The 19396-nt window shown below is 35.3% G+C and overlaps 2 protein-coding genes across 2 annotated transcripts in view; one reads left to right on the top strand and one right to left on the bottom strand.

The window, feature by feature from the left end:
- Window positions 1-3434, top strand: part of LOC107751344 (elongator complex protein 1-like) — a 16964-nt gene extending 13530 nt beyond the window's left edge. Inside the window, exons 26-32 of the mRNA XM_016567039.1 lie at window positions 1163-1223; window positions 1337-1450; window positions 1700-1811; window positions 1914-2041; window positions 2697-2848; window positions 3094-3169; window positions 3245-3434. Coding sequence (XP_016422525.1) covers window positions 1163-1223; window positions 1337-1450; window positions 1700-1811; window positions 1914-2041; window positions 2697-2848; window positions 3094-3169; window positions 3245-3306 — 705 coding nt within the window. The 3' untranslated portion in view covers window positions 3307-3434. The remainder of the gene's footprint in view (window positions 1-1162; window positions 1224-1336; window positions 1451-1699; window positions 1812-1913; window positions 2042-2696; window positions 2849-3093; window positions 3170-3244) is intronic.
- An 85-nt stretch (window positions 3435-3519) lies between these two features.
- On the bottom strand, window positions 3520-8752 carry LOC107751331 (WD40 repeat-containing protein SMU1). Its single transcript, XM_016567013.1, has 12 exons — window positions 8637-8752; window positions 7919-8129; window positions 7645-7797; window positions 6633-6743; window positions 6375-6503; window positions 6168-6287; window positions 5953-6069; window positions 5352-5479; window positions 5150-5276; window positions 4868-5035; window positions 4621-4773; window positions 3520-3929 (listed from the first exon to the last, which is right to left on the bottom strand). The coding sequence occupies exons 1-12, from the start codon at window positions 8660-8662 to the stop codon at window positions 3831-3833; spliced, it is 1542 nt and encodes a 513-aa protein (XP_016422499.1). The 5' UTR covers window positions 8663-8752; the 3' UTR covers window positions 3520-3830.
- Window positions 8753-19396: the final 10644 nt, after the last annotated feature.

Here is a 19396-nt window from a genome sequence, read left to right as displayed (position 1 = left end):
TTTTAGTCTCATCTGCCTCAGAATCTTCAAGGTGCGTTTTGGCAAAGCTCAGTCGTGACTGCATGTTGCCTTTCTTGAGCAGTGGATTTTTTTCTTGCAACCCTCCCATATAAGCCACATTTGTGGAGAATTTGTGATATTTTTGACACATGCACACAATGACCACTCTTCGACATAAATACCTGCAACTGCTTCAGAGTTGCTGTAGGCCTCTTGATCTTAGTAGCCTCTCTGAGCAGTTTCCTCCTGCTCTTTCATCCAGTTTGGAGCGACATTCTGATCCAGGGAGGGTCTGTGTTGTACCAAATACCTTCCACTTCTCAATAATAGACTTCACTGTGCTTCTACACATTGATAAAGCCTTTGACATTTTTTTGTATATATCTCCTGACTTGTGCCTGTCCACAACTTTATCCCGGAGATCTTTTGACAGTGCTTGCCATCCATAGTTGACTGTTTGCTTCAGCTGCACTACCAAGGACTGAAATGCTCCAGGAAAGCTCTTTTCATGCTGAGCTAATCAAAATGACCACAGCTGATCACAGTTGAAAGTCAAATGACTTCGTGTGTCATTGAGAAGGTGATTAGCTTCACCCGATTGAGTTTACAAGTCATTTTTAGGAGGGGGTAATCATTTTTCCAACTCAGTGATTCTGTTTTTTTATTTTTATTGTTTTTCTGACATGTTGGTGTTATATCTTTCACTTGGATGTTATAAGTTGCACTGAGTAAATAGAGCTGGATAAAACAAAAACGGTGTCTGACTTCATTTATATAAATTAAGTATATATATATATATATATATATATGCTTCAGCAAGGAAGCATTAATTAAAAGATTTTTATTTCAAATAAATGCTGTTCTTTTAAACATTTCTATTCATCAAAGAATCCTGTATCAGTTTCCAGAAAATATTTAAGCAACATAATGGGTTTCAACACTGATAATTCAGCTTTGCATCACAGAAATAAATTACATTTTAAAATATATTATAAAATAGAAATATAATATAATATAATAGAAGTTATTTCATGTTATAATACTATTTAACACTTTTTGTTTTTGATGTATTTTTATCAAGTAAATTAAACCTGGGTGAGCATAAGAGACTTAAACACACACACATACATACACATATACTTTATTTTATTTCTTATTACAGATTTATCTGTACAACAGACAGGACATCATTGAGACTGATCTGAAGTCTGCACTTCTAGATGGTAAACCATCATATTATTATTATTATTATTAATTTATTTATTTTTTGTCATTGACCTATTTATATTGTATTTATTTTGTGCTTTATCTTAACTGTATATTTGCTGGCCTGTAGCTCACAGTAATCAGACGTCTTTCCTGGAGTCCCAGAAGACTCTGTTCATCCGTCACAAAAACCGCCTTGCTGTGGTCCGAGAACTCAAAGCCAAGGCCAGACTGGAGTTATTTGGTAAACAGGAAATATTAATCAGATTCATTTATATCATTCGTTTTTTCCGAAGACACTGCATGTGTCCAGAAGAAATATTGAATGTTTAATCACACTGAATATATATAAAAAAAAAATTTTTAATGGAGAGCTTTGATGTTAGTGTTTATTTAGATTGTTTTCTTGAATAACGTGATATGTTCAGTGATCAGTACACTTTTGGTTTTAAACTATTTCCTGTTGCGTACTGACAGTCTCTTCGTGTTTCAGATGAGGACGGCCCTGACTGTGCAGACGCTGAGCTCTACTCAGAGGCCAGCAGCGTCTTGACCGGCAGCCATCTTGGCTCAAAATACTCCCGCAGCAACTCTCGCATTTCATCGTGAGTGACATCACTGCTAACACAAACACTTCACTGTTTTAGTGTCTCATGACCTGTCAGCTGCTGAAATGTCGAGGCTGAAGTTTGCTAACTGATCTGCAGGAGGTCGTCTAAGAATCGTAGGAAAGCAGAGGGAAAGAAACACAGTCTAAAGGAGGGAAGCCCATTTGAGGACATCGCCCTCCTGAACGCACTTATTCAAATCATCACCATTGTTGATAAGATGAGAGGTGAGCGGAGGACACAACAGAAACACTAAAACATCTTTTAGGAAATCTATAAGATATACTTGTACAGTTATACACACACCAGTGTGTGTGTGTATAATGGATATTTTATTTTCCAAAAATATGGACATATTTCAAGTTTCAAGTGAAGTCAGACCTTAACAAATGCACAGTGGATGGATAATGGTTTAGTGCCTAGTTTGGACTCCATGTTACTTTAAAGCTTCACAGAATTGACATGAATCTGAGCAGTAGAGCTGCACGATTAATCGTTAAAAGATTGCGATCTCGATACTTTTAAATAGACTGCAGCAATCATATTTTGCCACACATTATTTTGTTTAGTTCAGAATCGTGGGAGATTCGTGATCTCTATTTGAGACAAAAAAAAAATTGTGATTCTCAATTTATACAGAATCGTGCAGCTCTAGTCCTGTGTTTTGTTTTGTTTTTGTACTTGAGTGCAATAAATTTTGGTTGAAAAAATGAGAATCGTGTAAGGGAATCGTGATCTCAATTCCCATGGAGAAAAATCGTGATTCATTTTTTAGCAAGAATCGTGCAGCCCTACTGAGCAGTTTCCTTATGAAGCTGTATTCTGTATGTGTATGTACAACATGAGATTCACACTTATGATTGTTCTTGTCTGACCCTGCAGAGGAAGTTCACAGCCTGCTGAAGGCTCTGGTGCTCTTCCAGTTTGACGGTCCGGCCAGCAGCCTGCAGAGAGACTATGGTGAGCTGCTCCAGCTCATGGAAACGGCCCTTCCAGAGATCTGGACTGAGAACCTGCAGCATGGCCAAACTCCAGTGAGTCACACACAAGCTCCCATTGACTGTTTCAGCACATTTCGTTGTTGTTGTTTTTAATAGTTAAATATTCTTTGAATATAAAATTTGAGATTAATTGAACTGATATTCAGATTTTTCTTGAATGTGTTACACTTCAAATATATTTGAAAATATATACGCGTTTATTTTGCTTACAGTTAAACTGAAATTAAACATAAATTATGTATATTTAGAGTCTTGAATTTTGCTGCTTCTCTCTCCAGTTCACAGGTCCAAACTCAACAGCCAATAGCATTATGGCATCATTTCAACAGCAGAGACCCGCTGTGCCTCAGCAAGGTGAGTACTTTCAGTGAGGCTGTTTTCATTCATGTGATCCGTTTTAAATTTACAATGACCCTGTTCACTCCTCAGAAGCCCCGACTGCTCCAAAGATGAGGAACACGGTTAAGTGGAAACTCAGCATTCTCAAATAGTTTGCATGTGTCTTTAGGCTTTTTTTGTGTGTGGTAATTTTACGCAAATAAAATGTCTGTATTTTATGGATTATTATGGAAGAATTAAAAATTATGAAATGTTTGTCTTCTGAGCTTCATTTGATAGCTGTAGTTATCATTTAGCCTAATTATTCATTCACAATCATATTTAGTCTCAGCAGTGTTTAAGAATATGCACGTGACAGAAATCTATTTGATTTTTTTTTATCAATTCAGCTTTTCAACATGCAAGACACACTGCTTTAATTGTGAGACACAAAGGAAGAGAATGACAAGAAAAAAAAAGAAAATTATCTATTGTTAGATCAAAAGAACAAAACTTGTTACTGTAAGTTACAGATGCTTCCATTTACCAAATTTAACTACATGGAAAAGAAATGAAAAAAACTTATCCACTGCGCTTAAAAAAACAGGTATGTACAAAAAAGGGTTAAAAAATAGGCAACATATTCTAATAGTAATCTCCTGCACACCCAGGATCCCCATATTACACATCTGTGTGTTTACGGCTTCCAGAGTTTGAGGAGCCCATCCTCGCTGTATGTGGAGATCAAATTCTGGTGTGGGTGGTGAGCAATACCAATGACATCCTTCTCATGAACCTGTAGAAACATTTTTAACAGTTTTAATATATTAAATATTAAAAATTAAAATATATATACACATATACATACATAAGATATAAATTGGTTTTTACATCCCATTTTGATGACCACATCAATTTTAATTTACAAATGTGAGTTTACATATACAGAAGCCATTTTAAATGCAAGTCTGTGTGTACTTTAATGTTTCAAATAACTTTTGTAAAAATGAAACCACATACTTATTCTGACCTGTACTAATAAAAGAGGTGAGCATACTAAACTGTATTATATTTTAAATGATTAAAAACGTCTTGCTGACAGATGGGTAAAACCTAGTGGTGTGAAGGTTAGTGGCAAAGATTGGTAAAAATTTCAAATGACAGTTAATTGGTTTTTGGGGGGTTGCACTGTCATCCTTAAATAGAGTTTTTTAATGCCATCTAATGATTCTTGTTCTAAATATGCCTGACAGGATTGTTTTGGAATACAAACTATTGTTACACTGAATTTTTTTTTCTGCAAATCATGGTAAAAAAAAAAATGGTATGATAGTCATTTTATTATTCTTTTTAAACAGGACACACTTATGTATGAAAAAAAGTTAAAGCTATATTAAACTTTGTGTAAAAACAAAAATATTTAAATAAAAAATGGAAAAAGCTGCTGATTTAATAAAGAAAGGTAAATGGAGGGAGAGAGGGCTTACGGTCAGGGTTCTCTCTAATTTGCCTGTGACTGTGCTGAAACAGTAAAGCACAAAGTCCTCGCCGACACAGTAGATCCACTCGCCACGTGGAGACAGAGTACAGCACACAAAATCACCCCCCTCTCTCTTACCAGAGCTGAAACTCCTCACAATCTGCAACAGGAAAAACCATAAGGAGAATTCACAGATGACACCATTTCAATATTCTCATCTCCTTTTCCATTAACTACACACTTGGCCTCCTCACCTGGCCCTGCATGTTCATGATGACAACAGTGTTGGATCGGTTACACACAACAAAATGCTCAGGGTTTTTAGGAAGCAGGATCACATTGTTAACAGTGATGTCTGTTCCCGCAGACGTGCCCAAAGATTTGAATGTGCTGGTGCATTCGGTGGTCTTCATGTTCCAGACCTGGGAGAAAGAAAATGTAAAACCAAAACACAAGTTACATTTTATGAGACTTTACTTGAGAGAGACGAGATTTAACATTAAAAGTTGAATGTGAGAGTGCATTAACATTTGTACCTTCACAGTTCCATCAGATGAGGCACTAATGATGTGATGACCGTCGGGAGTAAGTGTGGCATCATTCACAAATGAAGAATGACCTCTGAACTCCTTTAAAGACTTGCCTGATTTTAATCCATGAATCCTGTTGAAAAACAAGCGTAAGTTAAATATGCTGTGGTTTTTGTGGACGCTGAGGACAGTGAAAAGAGACGCTCACCTAATGGTCTGATCGAAGGATGCAGAGAGAATCTGACTGCTGTCTTTACTGAAGCTGATACAGGTGACGCCTTTACTGTGAGCACGCTCATATCGCCGCAGACACTGACCGCTCTGGATCTTCCACACCTGAAAAAAACAACACAACCCATCAATCAATCCTTACAAATAATCAATATATCAGCCTTCCTACTGTAAAAATAAAATATATTTTATGCAGCAAATGCCATTCAAACAGAATCCTATTGTATTTTTTATTGTTATTATATAAAAATGGTATTAAAATTTTTTTTTAATAAATAAATGTAAATGCATTTTTATACAAAATATTTTAAACAAATATTTACCTACATTATCTAATTATTTTTAACTAAAAAAAAAAGAATAAAAACTGTATAGATGTTTAAAAAAACTAATATAAATGAAAAAAGCACCAAACTAAATTACTAAAACTTTAATTAAATAAAAAAAATATATATAGAAAGTATAAAAATAAAAACCAATTCCAAATATTAGTGAAACTATAATAGGATTTTTATCAATGATTATGAATAAGCACTTCTGAAGTTTTTATTTATATTTTAATATAGCGTGTACGAGACCTTAATCTTGCCATCCTGGGCTCCTGTGGCCATCATCTCTGTGTCCCGACTGAAAGACATGCAAAGCACTGCATCATCCATCATCATGAAGTTATCCTGAGCCTGATACTTCAGATCCTGTCCAAAACACATAAGACATGTGATCCATGAATAAACGTATACATAAACGATTACTACAAATGCAGATGAATAAGTCACAGTGCAGATCCACAGACCTTTCTGATTTTTCCAGTAGTAAAGTTCCATACTTCAATAAATCCATCCACGGATCCAGTAACCAGATACTGGCCATCAGGAGAGAAGCGTGAACACTCCACATGAGACTTCTGACCAAACTACGAAGAAAAAACACACACAGAGGTGAGTAACTAACCTTCATTGCATCTCATGTCACTGTGGAAGACAGATGCTGGTTCCTGTACCTTGATGTGTCTGGCCAGCTGAGTGGGGAATCGCTCATCCTCTACATCCTTTACAGCTGCTTTACCTCTGAACAAATCAATGGTCATACCGGGAGGCAGAAGACCCTGATGCTGCTGCCACTTCAGAGACTTTAGAGACAGAGACAGACCATCAACTACAGTAATGTGAACTATTCCTTTAAATGTAATTCTGAGATCAGAGTAAATGTATAATGTATTACTGCACTAACATCCTGTTGCAAGGGAAGTTCAGCTCACCTGTCCAAGCAGTGCCATCAGACGTGACGGTGGTACCACACTGACCTCACCAGCAAGAGCCTGAGCTATAGCTGCTCTACGCTTCTCTTTACTGCTGCCATCAGGATAGGCCTAAAAATAAATGCCAGGTCAGAAATCATCAACAATGGAGATGAAACTGTTTGTGAAATCCAAGTAGATACACAAAAACCAGACTGTGGTGGCCACAATCTAATCTGTCCTGCCACAGTTTCATAATGAACCGAAAATATTTTTATACTCCTCATAGCATAAAATATATCTAATGTTGTATTTTGCACCATTATGTTGGCAATTAAAATAAATCAAAATATTGTGCACTTATTGAAACATAAAATGCTGTGACTTAATTTAAAAAAGCATACAGACTTCCTCTGCATGTTACAGAACAAAGTGCAGCACTGTGGTTACCGAGCAGCTCATGACCCAGAGTTTTCAGTGTCTCAGATCACAGTAAACGCTGCAAACTCCATATCTGCATGTGCTGTGAGTTTAACGTGCATTTGGGAACTCAATGTGCACCTGTTATGATTTATTTTCACATTTGCATAACTCTCAACATTGCTGTGGACAGATGATTACAGCGTTTCACTAGATTTGTAATGAAGATTTGTAATGAGTTTTCTGCCAAAATAAAAGCTTTAGTGTTGTTCTCTTGCAAGTGAAGAAATTATCATACATTTTTTACCATAATTCAGTCCACCAAAAATGGTCATCATTTACTCTCTCCCATGTCGTTCTAAAACCGTTTGAATTTTTGCATTCTGTGGAAAAACGGGCTGGAGCTCTTAATTTTGCTTTGAATGTGCACCAGGTTGATGCATTTAACTTTAAAATGTACAAAATTTTATTTTGGAAGAACATGTCCCTGAATCCCCCTAGATATAATCTCACAAAACCTTGTAAGAAACACAGCATAAACTATTATATAAATGTATTCCTAAATACAAATAAATAAAGGGTTTTGTGAAGTGCTTTGTTTTAGATCCCTCACCTCTCTGGGGTCAAAGTAAGAGCGTGCTAGAAGGTTCTCAAGGTGGATGTATCGCTCAGGTTGGGTTTGTTTCAGCATGATCATAGGGTCAGTCTGCCTCAACAGAGATCTGGCAGCTCCCAGCTCTCGGAGCTCAATCAGCTCAAGAACAACCTGCAAAAATACCACAAAACCACTTATGATCTGTCCAGTTACTCACAGATCAATCAATGTTCAAAATAAGCCACACCATTACAGCAGACTTCCAAAAATCCCGATTTTATCAGCCTCTCACCTGTTCGTAAAGATCAATGAGGGTCTTGTCAGGGAGTTTGAGAGACTGTATAGCCTGAAGCACAGTGTCCCAGTGACCGCTGTTGATATCTGCCACAAAACTCTCAATACTGTCCACCGTGTTGAGGGACACTGTCGTCTCCTCCTGAAGCGTTGCTAAAGTACGTTGCAAGCTGTTTTCCTTCAGGTACTGCATGATCAGACGAATAACGCTGGAAAAACATCAAGAAAGACATTTTAGTACTTTGAAAGACTGTGGAGAGCAAATATATTACAAGAATTTTGAATGAAAGAATAGTGTCTAGTTATAAGCAATGTTTACAATTTGATGTGTGAAAAAAAATGTTTCACCAAAAAACAAATGTCTAGAAACCTTGTATTGTGATACAGCACACATATGACATCCACAATGCACGAATTTGTTCTTCTAAAGTAAACAAACATGTTTATAATTGAATGAAAACATATGGAGGAATCGCGAGCTGTCTTTGCCACGAAAACCAGGCAAAATACTAACCTATATAAAAGAGGAAAAATTCTTATTTAATATCTAAGTTGTGTGCAAAACAAGCTCCTGATAATGCTAACAAAGTTAGCTAGAGAAACAACCACAAGACCCAAACAGCGCAAAAAACAGCCTGTAAAATAGACGTGCTCGTTTAAATTACACAATTATGCATGCATGTGCTGTTTGAAAACACACAATTTAATTCACTTACTCTGCTGACTCTATTTCAATAGACATAATTGAAAATGATAATACTGATGTACTGGTGAGAAGCTGAAGACACACCGCGACAGGAACAACACACGCGTCTTCTTCTACGGCTCTGAGTACTTCTGAATTCAACACAACAGCGACATCTAGCGGTTATAACCAAACCTCGCCAGTTATTCTACAGACAATGACAAACTATTTACACTGAAATGATCTAAATTATAATACAAGTCAGTTTTATATTCACAACCGTTTTTCTGGTAATGTGAAACATATTTTTACTGTACTATTCAGTGAAACAAAGCCAGTACTTTAAGCAGTACTTTATACAGCTATATATTGTGTTTTTGATTTCAAATGATTTTTCATTTCACTATCATCACTACAATATTTGACACATTTTGGTTTGTCCTTTTCATGTTACATTAAGGTTAAACGGTTATTATGATGATGTCTCTCAATCCAATCCATGCCATTTAATCTTTCCTCCAAGCTAGTCTAAATTAGTCTGGAGTAAGAGTCCTCTATCTGAGCACGGGCTCTAATGATCATAAGCACTTGAAAAATCCTGCTGTGATTGCATGTTTTGTATTCCAGGCTCTGTCTAGGGCCGGTGTGCCATTATCATCTTCTCTGCGCATCGCTTCTGATTGTTCACGTAATTAGTTGCAGTTCCGTGTTTGTCTGTAGGGGGCGCCAAAAAGACGCGTTTATTCCTGCGCGCCCTGCGAGTGAAGGTCTCTCAAGGTTAAAGCGTGTATTGCTGCATCAGCCTCACATGCTGGTCTGTTATGAGGGCACAACCAACGCCATTGGCATTTAACTGCCCAGAAAAATCTGCTCACTGCTGCCAATCTAATTGCCCACCACGAAATAACACTTACTTTTTCATCCTTATTAATGTGCCAAATCTGGGCCTACCACAGAAAACAGACCTGTGTGATTTGCACCAAAGTGTGCATTCGTTCTTCTCGTGATTACAATTTCAATGCTTGCCATTAAACACTGGGACTAAAAGTAACAGTTCTGTGACATTTTGAAAATAGCGACAATACCTCACCTGTTTTGAGTTCATTATAAGCTAGTCAAGATGAGGTGTCAAACAGATGGAGCACTGCAGCAGGCAGGTTTTTATTATAAACCAGCACACATTATAACACCAGAGGTATTGTTTCTAGCTAATATATTATTCTGGACTTATAAGCCTGTTCATCATTGGTAACAGTCCCACCACTCACACCCTGAGAGAAGAGTATGTGGGAACATGGACTCTAACATTATATTGAGGGCCTATTGGCAAGTGTATTATTTCCATGTTTGGTTCATCTGAAAGAAAAAGAGACCTTAAATTTTACCTTCTTAGTACTTAATTTGGTACTTAGAAATGTTTGAACTATGGAAACCTGTTTCCACCACGAAATAAAGAAATAAGAAAGGTAATTGTGACTTTTTATCTTACAATTTTGATATTTTTCTCACAATTATGAGTTCGGACTTCAGAATTGTGAGAAAAAAGTCATAAATGTGAGATATAAACTCAGAATTGCAAGACTAAATGTCAGAATTGACTTGCTTCTATATTTGAGTAAACCCCTAACCCTGTATTAAACTTAGGAAACTAATCCCGTACCGTTTGTGATACAGACATGAATAATACCTCAAATCATGCAGCATGATTTTGTTCCATTACTTTTCCTGTTGATTAGACGTATAATTTCTGCCAGCAGGTAATAAAATACACCATAGACTTACACTGAGCCATATTTAGTGAGCAGAATTAGCTTTTTTAAAACTTACATCGGTACGCACATGTTAAACCACTCAGAGCACCTTAGCAACCAAACAGCAATGACCTTGCGACCCTCCGCAACACTCTAGCATCATGTTGCTGACTTTTACACAGATAATCGCCAGTCACTTTTGTTGCAAATGTGGAAAACTAGTCTATATCTTAATTTAGAACATAAGTTTGGGATTTTGTAAGCGTGTGTTAAATCAGATCATTGTCTCGAGTGCTATTATTGTTTAAAAGGAGGCCATATGTGGAAATAAAGTGTCTGTGAATGGTTGATCATTTTTTGCACAACAGCACTGTTGAATGATTGATTCTGATTGGTTGACATACCTTCTAAGGTAAAGTAAGGAATAACTGATGATAGAAAGTTGAATTACTGAAAATTAACCTCACAGATTCTTACAAATATCAGATTTCACAGTGGGTCATTACAGTGGCACAGATGAAGAAAGCAGTAGAACTTTTCCCAGCCAATAACCAAGAAGTCAGAGATTGCACCTTGTCTCTATTCAGTATTTTTGACTTGCTTCTCATTACAAATATCTTGACATTCTTAAATCAAGATACATTTACTTGAGAAGGAAAATGACTTAAGATAATAATTCATTTAAAACAAGTTTGACAGATATAATTTCTGTGTTAAAGTAATGGTTCACCCAAAAATGAAAATTTGCTGAAAATGTGCTCACCCTCAGGCCATCTAAGATGTAGAGGAGTTTGTTTCTTCATCGTAACAGATTTAGAAACATTTCGCAGAAATTTTACATCACTTGCTCACCAATGGATCCATAATAAAGCTTCCTCCAGTGAAAAAGTCCATCCACTGTTGTCCTCTCACATCAAATTCTACTGACATATGGGTGTTTTGAACTGTTATCACTTATTTCTGTGCATATTTCTATTGTTTCAGACAAGATTACTTTCCCTGTTGAGAATAACAGCATATGCCGGTTAGGTACGTTTTGAAGCATGGCAGCTTCAAAACATACCCAACCAGCATATGCTGTTTTTTTCCAACAGGGTTTTCACTGGAGAAAGCAATATTAAGCATAGAGGACTCATAATAAAAACGTCTTAATGATGAATTTGTTAATTACAAACACACAGATTTCTGCTTCACAAGACATTCATTGATGGACTGATTCCATCGTGTGGATTACCTGTGGATTATTGTGATGTTTTTAACAGCTGTTTGGACTCTCATTCTGACGGCACCCATTCACTGCAGAGGTCCACTGGTGAGCAAGTGATGTAATGCTACATTTCTGTAAATCTGTTCTGATGAAGAAACAAACTCATCTATATTTTGGATGGCCTGTGGGTGAGTACATTTTCAACAAATTTTAATTTCTGGGTAAACTGTCCCTTTAAGCATCCCTTTAAGTCTATCCCTTTAAGTGGCTACATTTTAATAATTTTTAAAGAAAATGACTTCATATCTTATTTAATTTTGCTCCTCAAGTAAATACCTTGATTTACGAATGTTTAAATATTTTACTGCAAAACGAGACAAAACGTAACAAGTGAGTAACAATCATTTTTTTGCAGTGCAACCACCATTGAGGGCTGTGCTAGCTGTTGTAAAGACCACTAGCATTTGATTACAGGTAATTGAATCTGTCCACCAATTATGTCTGCAGCCCTTACATCTCTGCCATGGATATTGAGTTAGTCCTCTTCATAGACCCTGTTTGCCAGCAGCGTGAGGCACTGTTTATTCCATTTATATTATTATTATGGGAAATTTAATATCCAACATAAATACATCAAGCACTTAGCAAACTCTGAAATTCAGAATTTGAAAACTAACTGAAAAAATAGAGAGAGAGAGAGAGAGAGAGAGAGAATGTGTGTGTTTTAAACTTTGACACGTGTTACTTAAGAGCAGCTGACTGTAAGAAACACATCTTAAAGATCTATAAATTAGCTGATGTCTTCTGGGTTTATTATACATCAGAGGTGATGCCTTTTCCTTTTCCTTTTCCTTTTCCAAAGAGCCTATTGATTTCCTTGAATCTTTCACACCACACCAGCAGAAAGGCTATAATAACTAAATACATCTTCCTCAGTCCTCGGTGGGAACAGGCACCTACTACTAATGGGGCACTAAACAAAGCACAGCAGCCAATCTGGAGTGGAAGGGCCAACACATCACAATACTGCTGAGAGTCATTCAGCAGGGATGCTTAAATTTCAGTCTAATCAAAGACCAGTGGCTAATATTTAAAGGAACAGTTTACATGAAAATGACAATTGTGTTATTTACTCCTTACTATTTTTCTATGGTAAGATGCTAGATGGACGTGTTTGCATCTCAAGTATTTTTCAGGGTCTTGCGCATGATACAGCGTTCTGAAAATGTGTGCTCAAATTTAACAAACATTCAAGTTTTTTAAAAATGCGTCTCCTAGACCTTGCATTCTTTTGCGCCTTGAAAAAATGCGAAGCCTTGAGATGTGTTCTTTAAAAGTTGTGCTTTTTTTTTGTGAATGGCCCCTTACAATTCTTTGCTGTTTTCTTTTGTGGAGTGGAACGCAAACATTTATATCAACAATGCTATTGGTTCTCGCATGTAATAAGCAAATGTGGAACACCAGGTCAAATATGCAATGTTTTGCTATGTATTACATACATGATGTGTTCATCTGCAACTTTATACTTTGCATTTATGTTGTCTGCCTCATAATTTCTCATTATATAGATGTTACATCTTGCAATTCTAACACAATTCCGAAGAGATGAGGCGTCACAGACCATAATCTGTCTTTGTATGTAACTGTTTTACTGACACCCTGTCTGTACATCACTGATTATAATAGGTTCTATTTGCTTTTGAAGCATAATATCATAAATTCTGTCTGAAGTGATTCATGTTTTCAGAATAATCATTGGCCAGCTGTATCTGCATGAATACATTTTAATGGCTGATATCCTGATGAGAACATAAATGACTTGCTGGATTTAAAAATTAAATTAATCTTACTCTCTCCTTAGGTTTTGGGCAATTCTTTGAGTATGGCAATTATACGGTGTGGTTGTTACATAACTTATTCTGTATGAAAATAAAAAAAGGAATGTGCCTTTTTATTGCTTTGATATTATATAGCTCTCAGTAAAAGCTCACGAAGAAGTTGAAAATCAATCTTCCTCCAAAACTTTGAGATTTAATTTCTTCTCCGACATGAGCAGCCATATCTTTGTTAATGCCCAGCGTCTGCTCAAAATCAGGCCACCCATTCAGATCTGTGCAGGTCCCAAAACACCCTGCTGTTGATGTTTACTGTACACCAGTAAAAAGGTGATTGAAAATAACCATCCCTCTCTCAAAACATCTGCCGACTCTTGTGTATGAGCAAAACATTGGCATGCTGTCATTGTGCTACAGTGCGGTGAGCAGCTGTATCGATCAGTCTGTGGCTTTCTGGTGCCTTCTCACTAACATGCACTTACGATTTCACAGATTATGTTTCTATGTTCCAGACACAACAATTCTGATTTACAGGGTTGTTCCACACTGGCTTAGTCAAGAACCACTGATCCAATCAATCGAAACCAATATCCTTTTCTGCTTTACTCTCTGCAATGGTGTTTACTCACACTAAAGAATCTGATACTTATTTTACACATTAATGAAACTAAATTGATGCATTATTATGGGGTTTCCAAGAACATGTAATGTCGATAACCCTGAAAATACTATAATAATCACTATTAAACGTCATTATTTTCTGGTTTATAAATGTATCAGTCGTGGGCTGCATTAATTTATGAATTTATGAATAAAGTTTTTAAAAAGTCACATTAGAGAATTATTCTTTATTATGAGTCAAGCAGAGGTATGCATCATCATATATATCATAATATTATCAAGTACTATAACCATGATAGAAATAACCGGGGCAAGTTGTCACTCATGTTTTGTCTCAGTAACTATTATGTTTTGAGTCAAAATGCAGAAATACCGTGGTTTTGTATGTTGTTTTTAAACACCCAGTTCAAAACGGTTTGAAATTACTATAATTTTTTTCCAATCCATTACTTTCAATTCTAAAATTTCAATATCATATATTTGCTATATCATTTTAAACATTTTAGTTTGATATGTATATTTTGTATACTTTGAATTTAAGAATTACCAAAACAACATTTTAAAATTTTGCATATCACCCTATTACATCATTAAAAAGGTTCTAACTAACTAACTAACAAACTAACTAAATCAATTTTATATTTTTTTAATTGAAAAGCCTATTATACATCATTTACAGGCAGGTTCCTATTGTGACTTATTACAACTATTTTTATTACTGATTTTATTACTTTACATTATTGTGTTCAATTAACTTTATTTTTTTCTTGGGTATCAACTGTGAAAATATATTTGTAGGTCATAAGACTTTAGTGTTTCAAAAATAAACCCACTCAGAGATATATTCAGTGCCGTTAAATAGTGTGACAAGTGACAACTAGCCCCAGTTTCCCCTTCTGATGCAATCTGCTGTTTTGTTTTTTATCCTAACTTCTTTGAAGTGCCACCAAAGACAAATCATAGCCTTTCATGTTCATTAATTTAGTATTTTAAGTTTGGTCGTGCTGTGCTAACAACTGGCTCAACTAAACCCAGCAATGCTTTAATTGGCATGTTCAGGAAATCACAGTGTGGAGATAATTTGTTGCTACTCTTCTGAACCTTCATGGGCGAGAGCTCAGTTTCCACAGCTCTATTCGTCGCGTAGCACACATTTATCCTGACTTCTCAGAATAGATTCCACCTGACAAAGAAAATAACAGTCCTCCACTCAAACAGATTAGTTCATGGTGTATGAGACATAAAGAACATCTCCGCCTGAGAGGGCAGCGCTCCATACTTAGCATCTCAGCTTCACTTTGCGAAAAAGGGTAAAGCAAGCTGCTATAAACTCATTTTACCATGTGATGTCTATACTGTGACTAGGTTAAATCACAGTTTGACAGAGGCTTCAGTAATTGAATAGGCTTTGGTGAGAGAGACACTTTTTAGAGCCAATGACAATACATTTTGTATTTATCAGATGTTCTGTGATACTGAATTAAGAGTTTGATAAAGGCAATGACAGAAGTTTTAGTAATTTTGCTGTGTGCATATATATATATATATTTAAATCTTTTAAAGTTTTAGTTTTAGTTAACAATAACAATACTAGTTTAGAGAAAAACATGGGAAGCAAAATGATTTGGCTCTTTTATCATAAAGCTGTTGCTGCTGTTTTAAAAACACAGCTAATAATGTTTTATTTGTAATATGTACTGGCCATTAAAAAACCCTTGTCCCATCCTAACTTCCTGTTATAATAGGAAATGCTTTACAAGAAAGTAAACAAGCCATTTTTTTTTGTTTATACAAAGTCGTGAGACCTAAGCTCTACTCAATAATCTAATATTTGCCTCATATTCTTTTCTGTTCCATTTGAGACCATTTAGAGTGTTTTTCATCTGTCTTCCCCAAAACATATGCCCCATTACCTTAAATGTTTTGAGTACTTCAGTCTGTGTCTAGTCTATTACCTGTACTGCCCTTTGCTTCGAGATGTGGGCCTATTTCCCACAAGCCTATAAAAAGATGACAAACACAATTAAAGTGACTGGAGGGAGTTTCCGGACACATTGCTGATATAAGATCTCTCGTACTGAGAGCAATAATAAAAAAATTAGAAAAAAAAACAACAACAGCAGATTCAGAGACGTCTGCTGCCCTGGACCAGACAGGTTTTTACCTACAGGCTTCTGCCTCATCTTTGGTTTGATCTTGATGTGAGTTTAATTCATGAGTTGTTCTTTGAAGTGATCTTCCAACCGTTTGAGGGAAGATGCTGATTACTATCCACTACTTTTGGAAGTACTAGAAACAGAATTAGTTTTCAGTAAAACCCTCTGGTTTCATCCCTAAAGGCTTCATTTCACTCCGCGATATGTAACGGGCCAGCCTACAATGTCTTCTGATCTATCCATGAGATGTGGACTGATTTTTGTGCCGCTGCGGAGTGAATTTTAAAAGAAACGTTTCTTTCTCGAACAGTGACTGCAGCTGATCAGACATTTAGTGAGTTAAATTCCAGTGTTCTCACTGCCTCACAGGAAACGATCAATAGCAATTTCAAGGCATCTCTCTTTATGAGAGCAGACTGAGTTGTCATTGCTTTGACTCCTGAGTTTATCTGTTTCAGGAGAGTGTGTCTGTTTTAGAATAAAAGATGATGCTAAAGACTCTCAAATGGTCTACTCTGGAGTTTAGGGCAATTTAAGAAGAAAGAACGGTGGTGTGACAGTTAAAACATGGTATTTTGTGAAAAACAGACTGTTAGAAAATAAATTCTAAATATTTATGGTAACACTTTACAATAAGGTCTCATTGTTAACATTAGTTAATGCGTTAACCAACATGAACTAACAATGAAAAATATATATTTTTACATCATTTATTAATCGTTGTTAATGTTAGTTAACGAAAATATTCATGTTCATGTTAGTTCACAGTACATTAACTAATATTAACAGATATAACTTTAAATTTTAATAATGTATTAGTACGTTTTGAACTTAATATTAACTAAGATTAATAAATGCTATATAAATATTGTTCATGTTAACTAATATAGTTAATTAATGTTAACAAATGAAACCTTTTTGTAAAGTGTTACCATATTTATATAAAAAAAGTAAAAATAACTAGATTAAACAAACAGGTCAAAATTAAAACAAAATAAGATGTTATGGTACATTTACAAATCGCGTACATATGCGCTATTCTATGATGTTTTGTAGAATAAATAAATAGATTTTTTTTAAATAAAACTAAAATGCATTTTAGTTACACACACATGGACATATAATAATAATAATAATAATAATAATAATAATAATAATAATAAACTATTTTAAAAAACTCAAAAAAAAAAAAAAAACCTAATGTACAGACTTTTCTGTTTTCATTTTAATTTTAGTTAAAGTTTCAGTAATTTTGTTTTGTTTTGTCATCAGTTTTTTTTTCAATAAACAGTTTTCAATCATTTTTTTCAGTTTGAGTTATTTTAGAACATCAATATAAGATAAATGAAAATGAGAAATGTTGCCTTGGCAACTAGCTGAAATAAAACAAGTTTATATCAAAATACCTATTTTTAAATTAATTTAAATGAGTTTTTTCATATTTTAAGTAACAGTTTTTTTTTTGGTTTTAGTGTTTGTTTTAAATTTGGTTAATTCTAATAAACCTGTGCAGCACACTGAACACAGACTGTCACAGATTTACAGACCTGCTGTGAAATGCAGCATCTTCCAAAGAATTTAGCAATTTTGTCTTTCACTTCAAAAGCAGATATTAATATTATTTTTTTTCATTGTATGCTTTTATAATATTTTTTCCTTCATAGACACATACACTGCATAATAATAACAATAATAGTTTTATTATTATTGTTATTATTGAGTGTATGTGTCTTTGGTGTGTCTTTGCTAATAGTATAGAAAGAAAAATCTGGCAGTTTAGAAAATTTAGGCAGCTGCATTTTACCCCATGTCACTGAATGCTAACCTAAATACATGAAATCTGATGCAGAATTGTTGGCTCATTCTTTGGAAGATGCTGCAGTTCACAGCAGGTCTGTAAATCTGTGGCGCAGCCTGTTTGTGTTCAGCGTTACAGTGCTGTGCATTAGCTGAGCTTCTGAGAGCTCTTTCATGTTTCATGAACATTCTTTTTCAAACTACTCGAGGATGAAACAGCATTCACTAACAACAGTGATGTCCTTGAAAGCCATATCAGATTTTTGAGTCAATTCTTTTGTGTACTTATACACTCAAAATACTATATGAAAATAGAATCTTATAGATTTCTACAGGCTGGTTGTGTACTTATTCCATTGATCCAAAGAGCCCAGAGAACAGAGCACATGTAGTATGTTTGAATAACATTTGAATGTATTGATCATGCTGTTGTCTCTACGTGTGTTTTTTAACATATGTATGGCAGATGGAATGCCGTGGGTAATTCCGCAGGCATGTAGAGGCTCCTTCAGTCTAGATTCCGCATGTACCCGTTTGATTGACAGCTCTTGTATAAACAGGGACTCGGTACATACAGTACCATGTCCCTGAAGACAAAACAAGTGTCTAAATGAGTGGTTAAGGTTAGCAGGTCAAAGTCATCTTTCAGATCTAGTTTTGCTTCCTAGGCATAATGGCAGTGCTGTGCTGGAAAATAGAATGTCAGAAATGGCTGGGAAAATACAAATAAAAATCAAATAAGCTGTTAAAAAAAAAAAAAAAAAAAAAAACTTGAATGGACAATACATTATACATGAATGAATACATAAAAAATGAATATATACAAATAATAATAAAAAAATTAAAATACATTAAGTATGCATTATGCAACAAAAATAAAGATCTGCTATATCCAAAAATAATAATAAAGAAAAAAAGTCAAATTATTCTTTGGATTAACTTGATTTAGTTGTGGACAGTGGTTCCATGGTGGAAATAGTTTTATTACCATAATATTAAAGGGGTCATATGATGTTGCTAAAAATAACATTATTTGGTGTATTTGGTGTAATGAAATGTGTTTATGCGGTTTAAGGTTAAAAAAACATATTATTTTCCACATACTGTACATTATTGTTTCTCTAGAAACAAGACTAAATATTTTAAGTCATTTGGCTTATCTAGTAAAAGTATCTCGATTTAAGAATTTTTTGATATTTTGACTAGAGACAAGACAAATATACTAAGTAAGATAAGCCATTTTTTGCAGTGTAGTAGAGTGAGCTCGCAACCTGAGCGGGCAGGGCACACCATGTGCCTGATAAGTCAGGGTGATGGCATCCACTATCCAGTGGGCCATCCTCTGCTTAGAGACGGCATTCCCCCTCTGCCGGCCTCCGTAACAGACAAAGAGCTGGTCTGAGGTCCTAAAGCTTTGTGTCCGG

Source organism: Sinocyclocheilus rhinocerous, unplaced genomic scaffold (genome assembly GCF_001515625.1).
Source record: "Sinocyclocheilus rhinocerous isolate Xijiao unplaced genomic scaffold, SAMN03320098_v1.1 scaffold1233, whole genome shotgun sequence".
Classification (NCBI taxonomy): domain Eukaryota; kingdom Metazoa; phylum Chordata; class Actinopteri; order Cypriniformes; family Cyprinidae; genus Sinocyclocheilus; species Sinocyclocheilus rhinocerous.
Note: the sequence above shows the minus strand (reverse complement) of the source record. Positions and strands in the feature narration are given on the sequence as shown.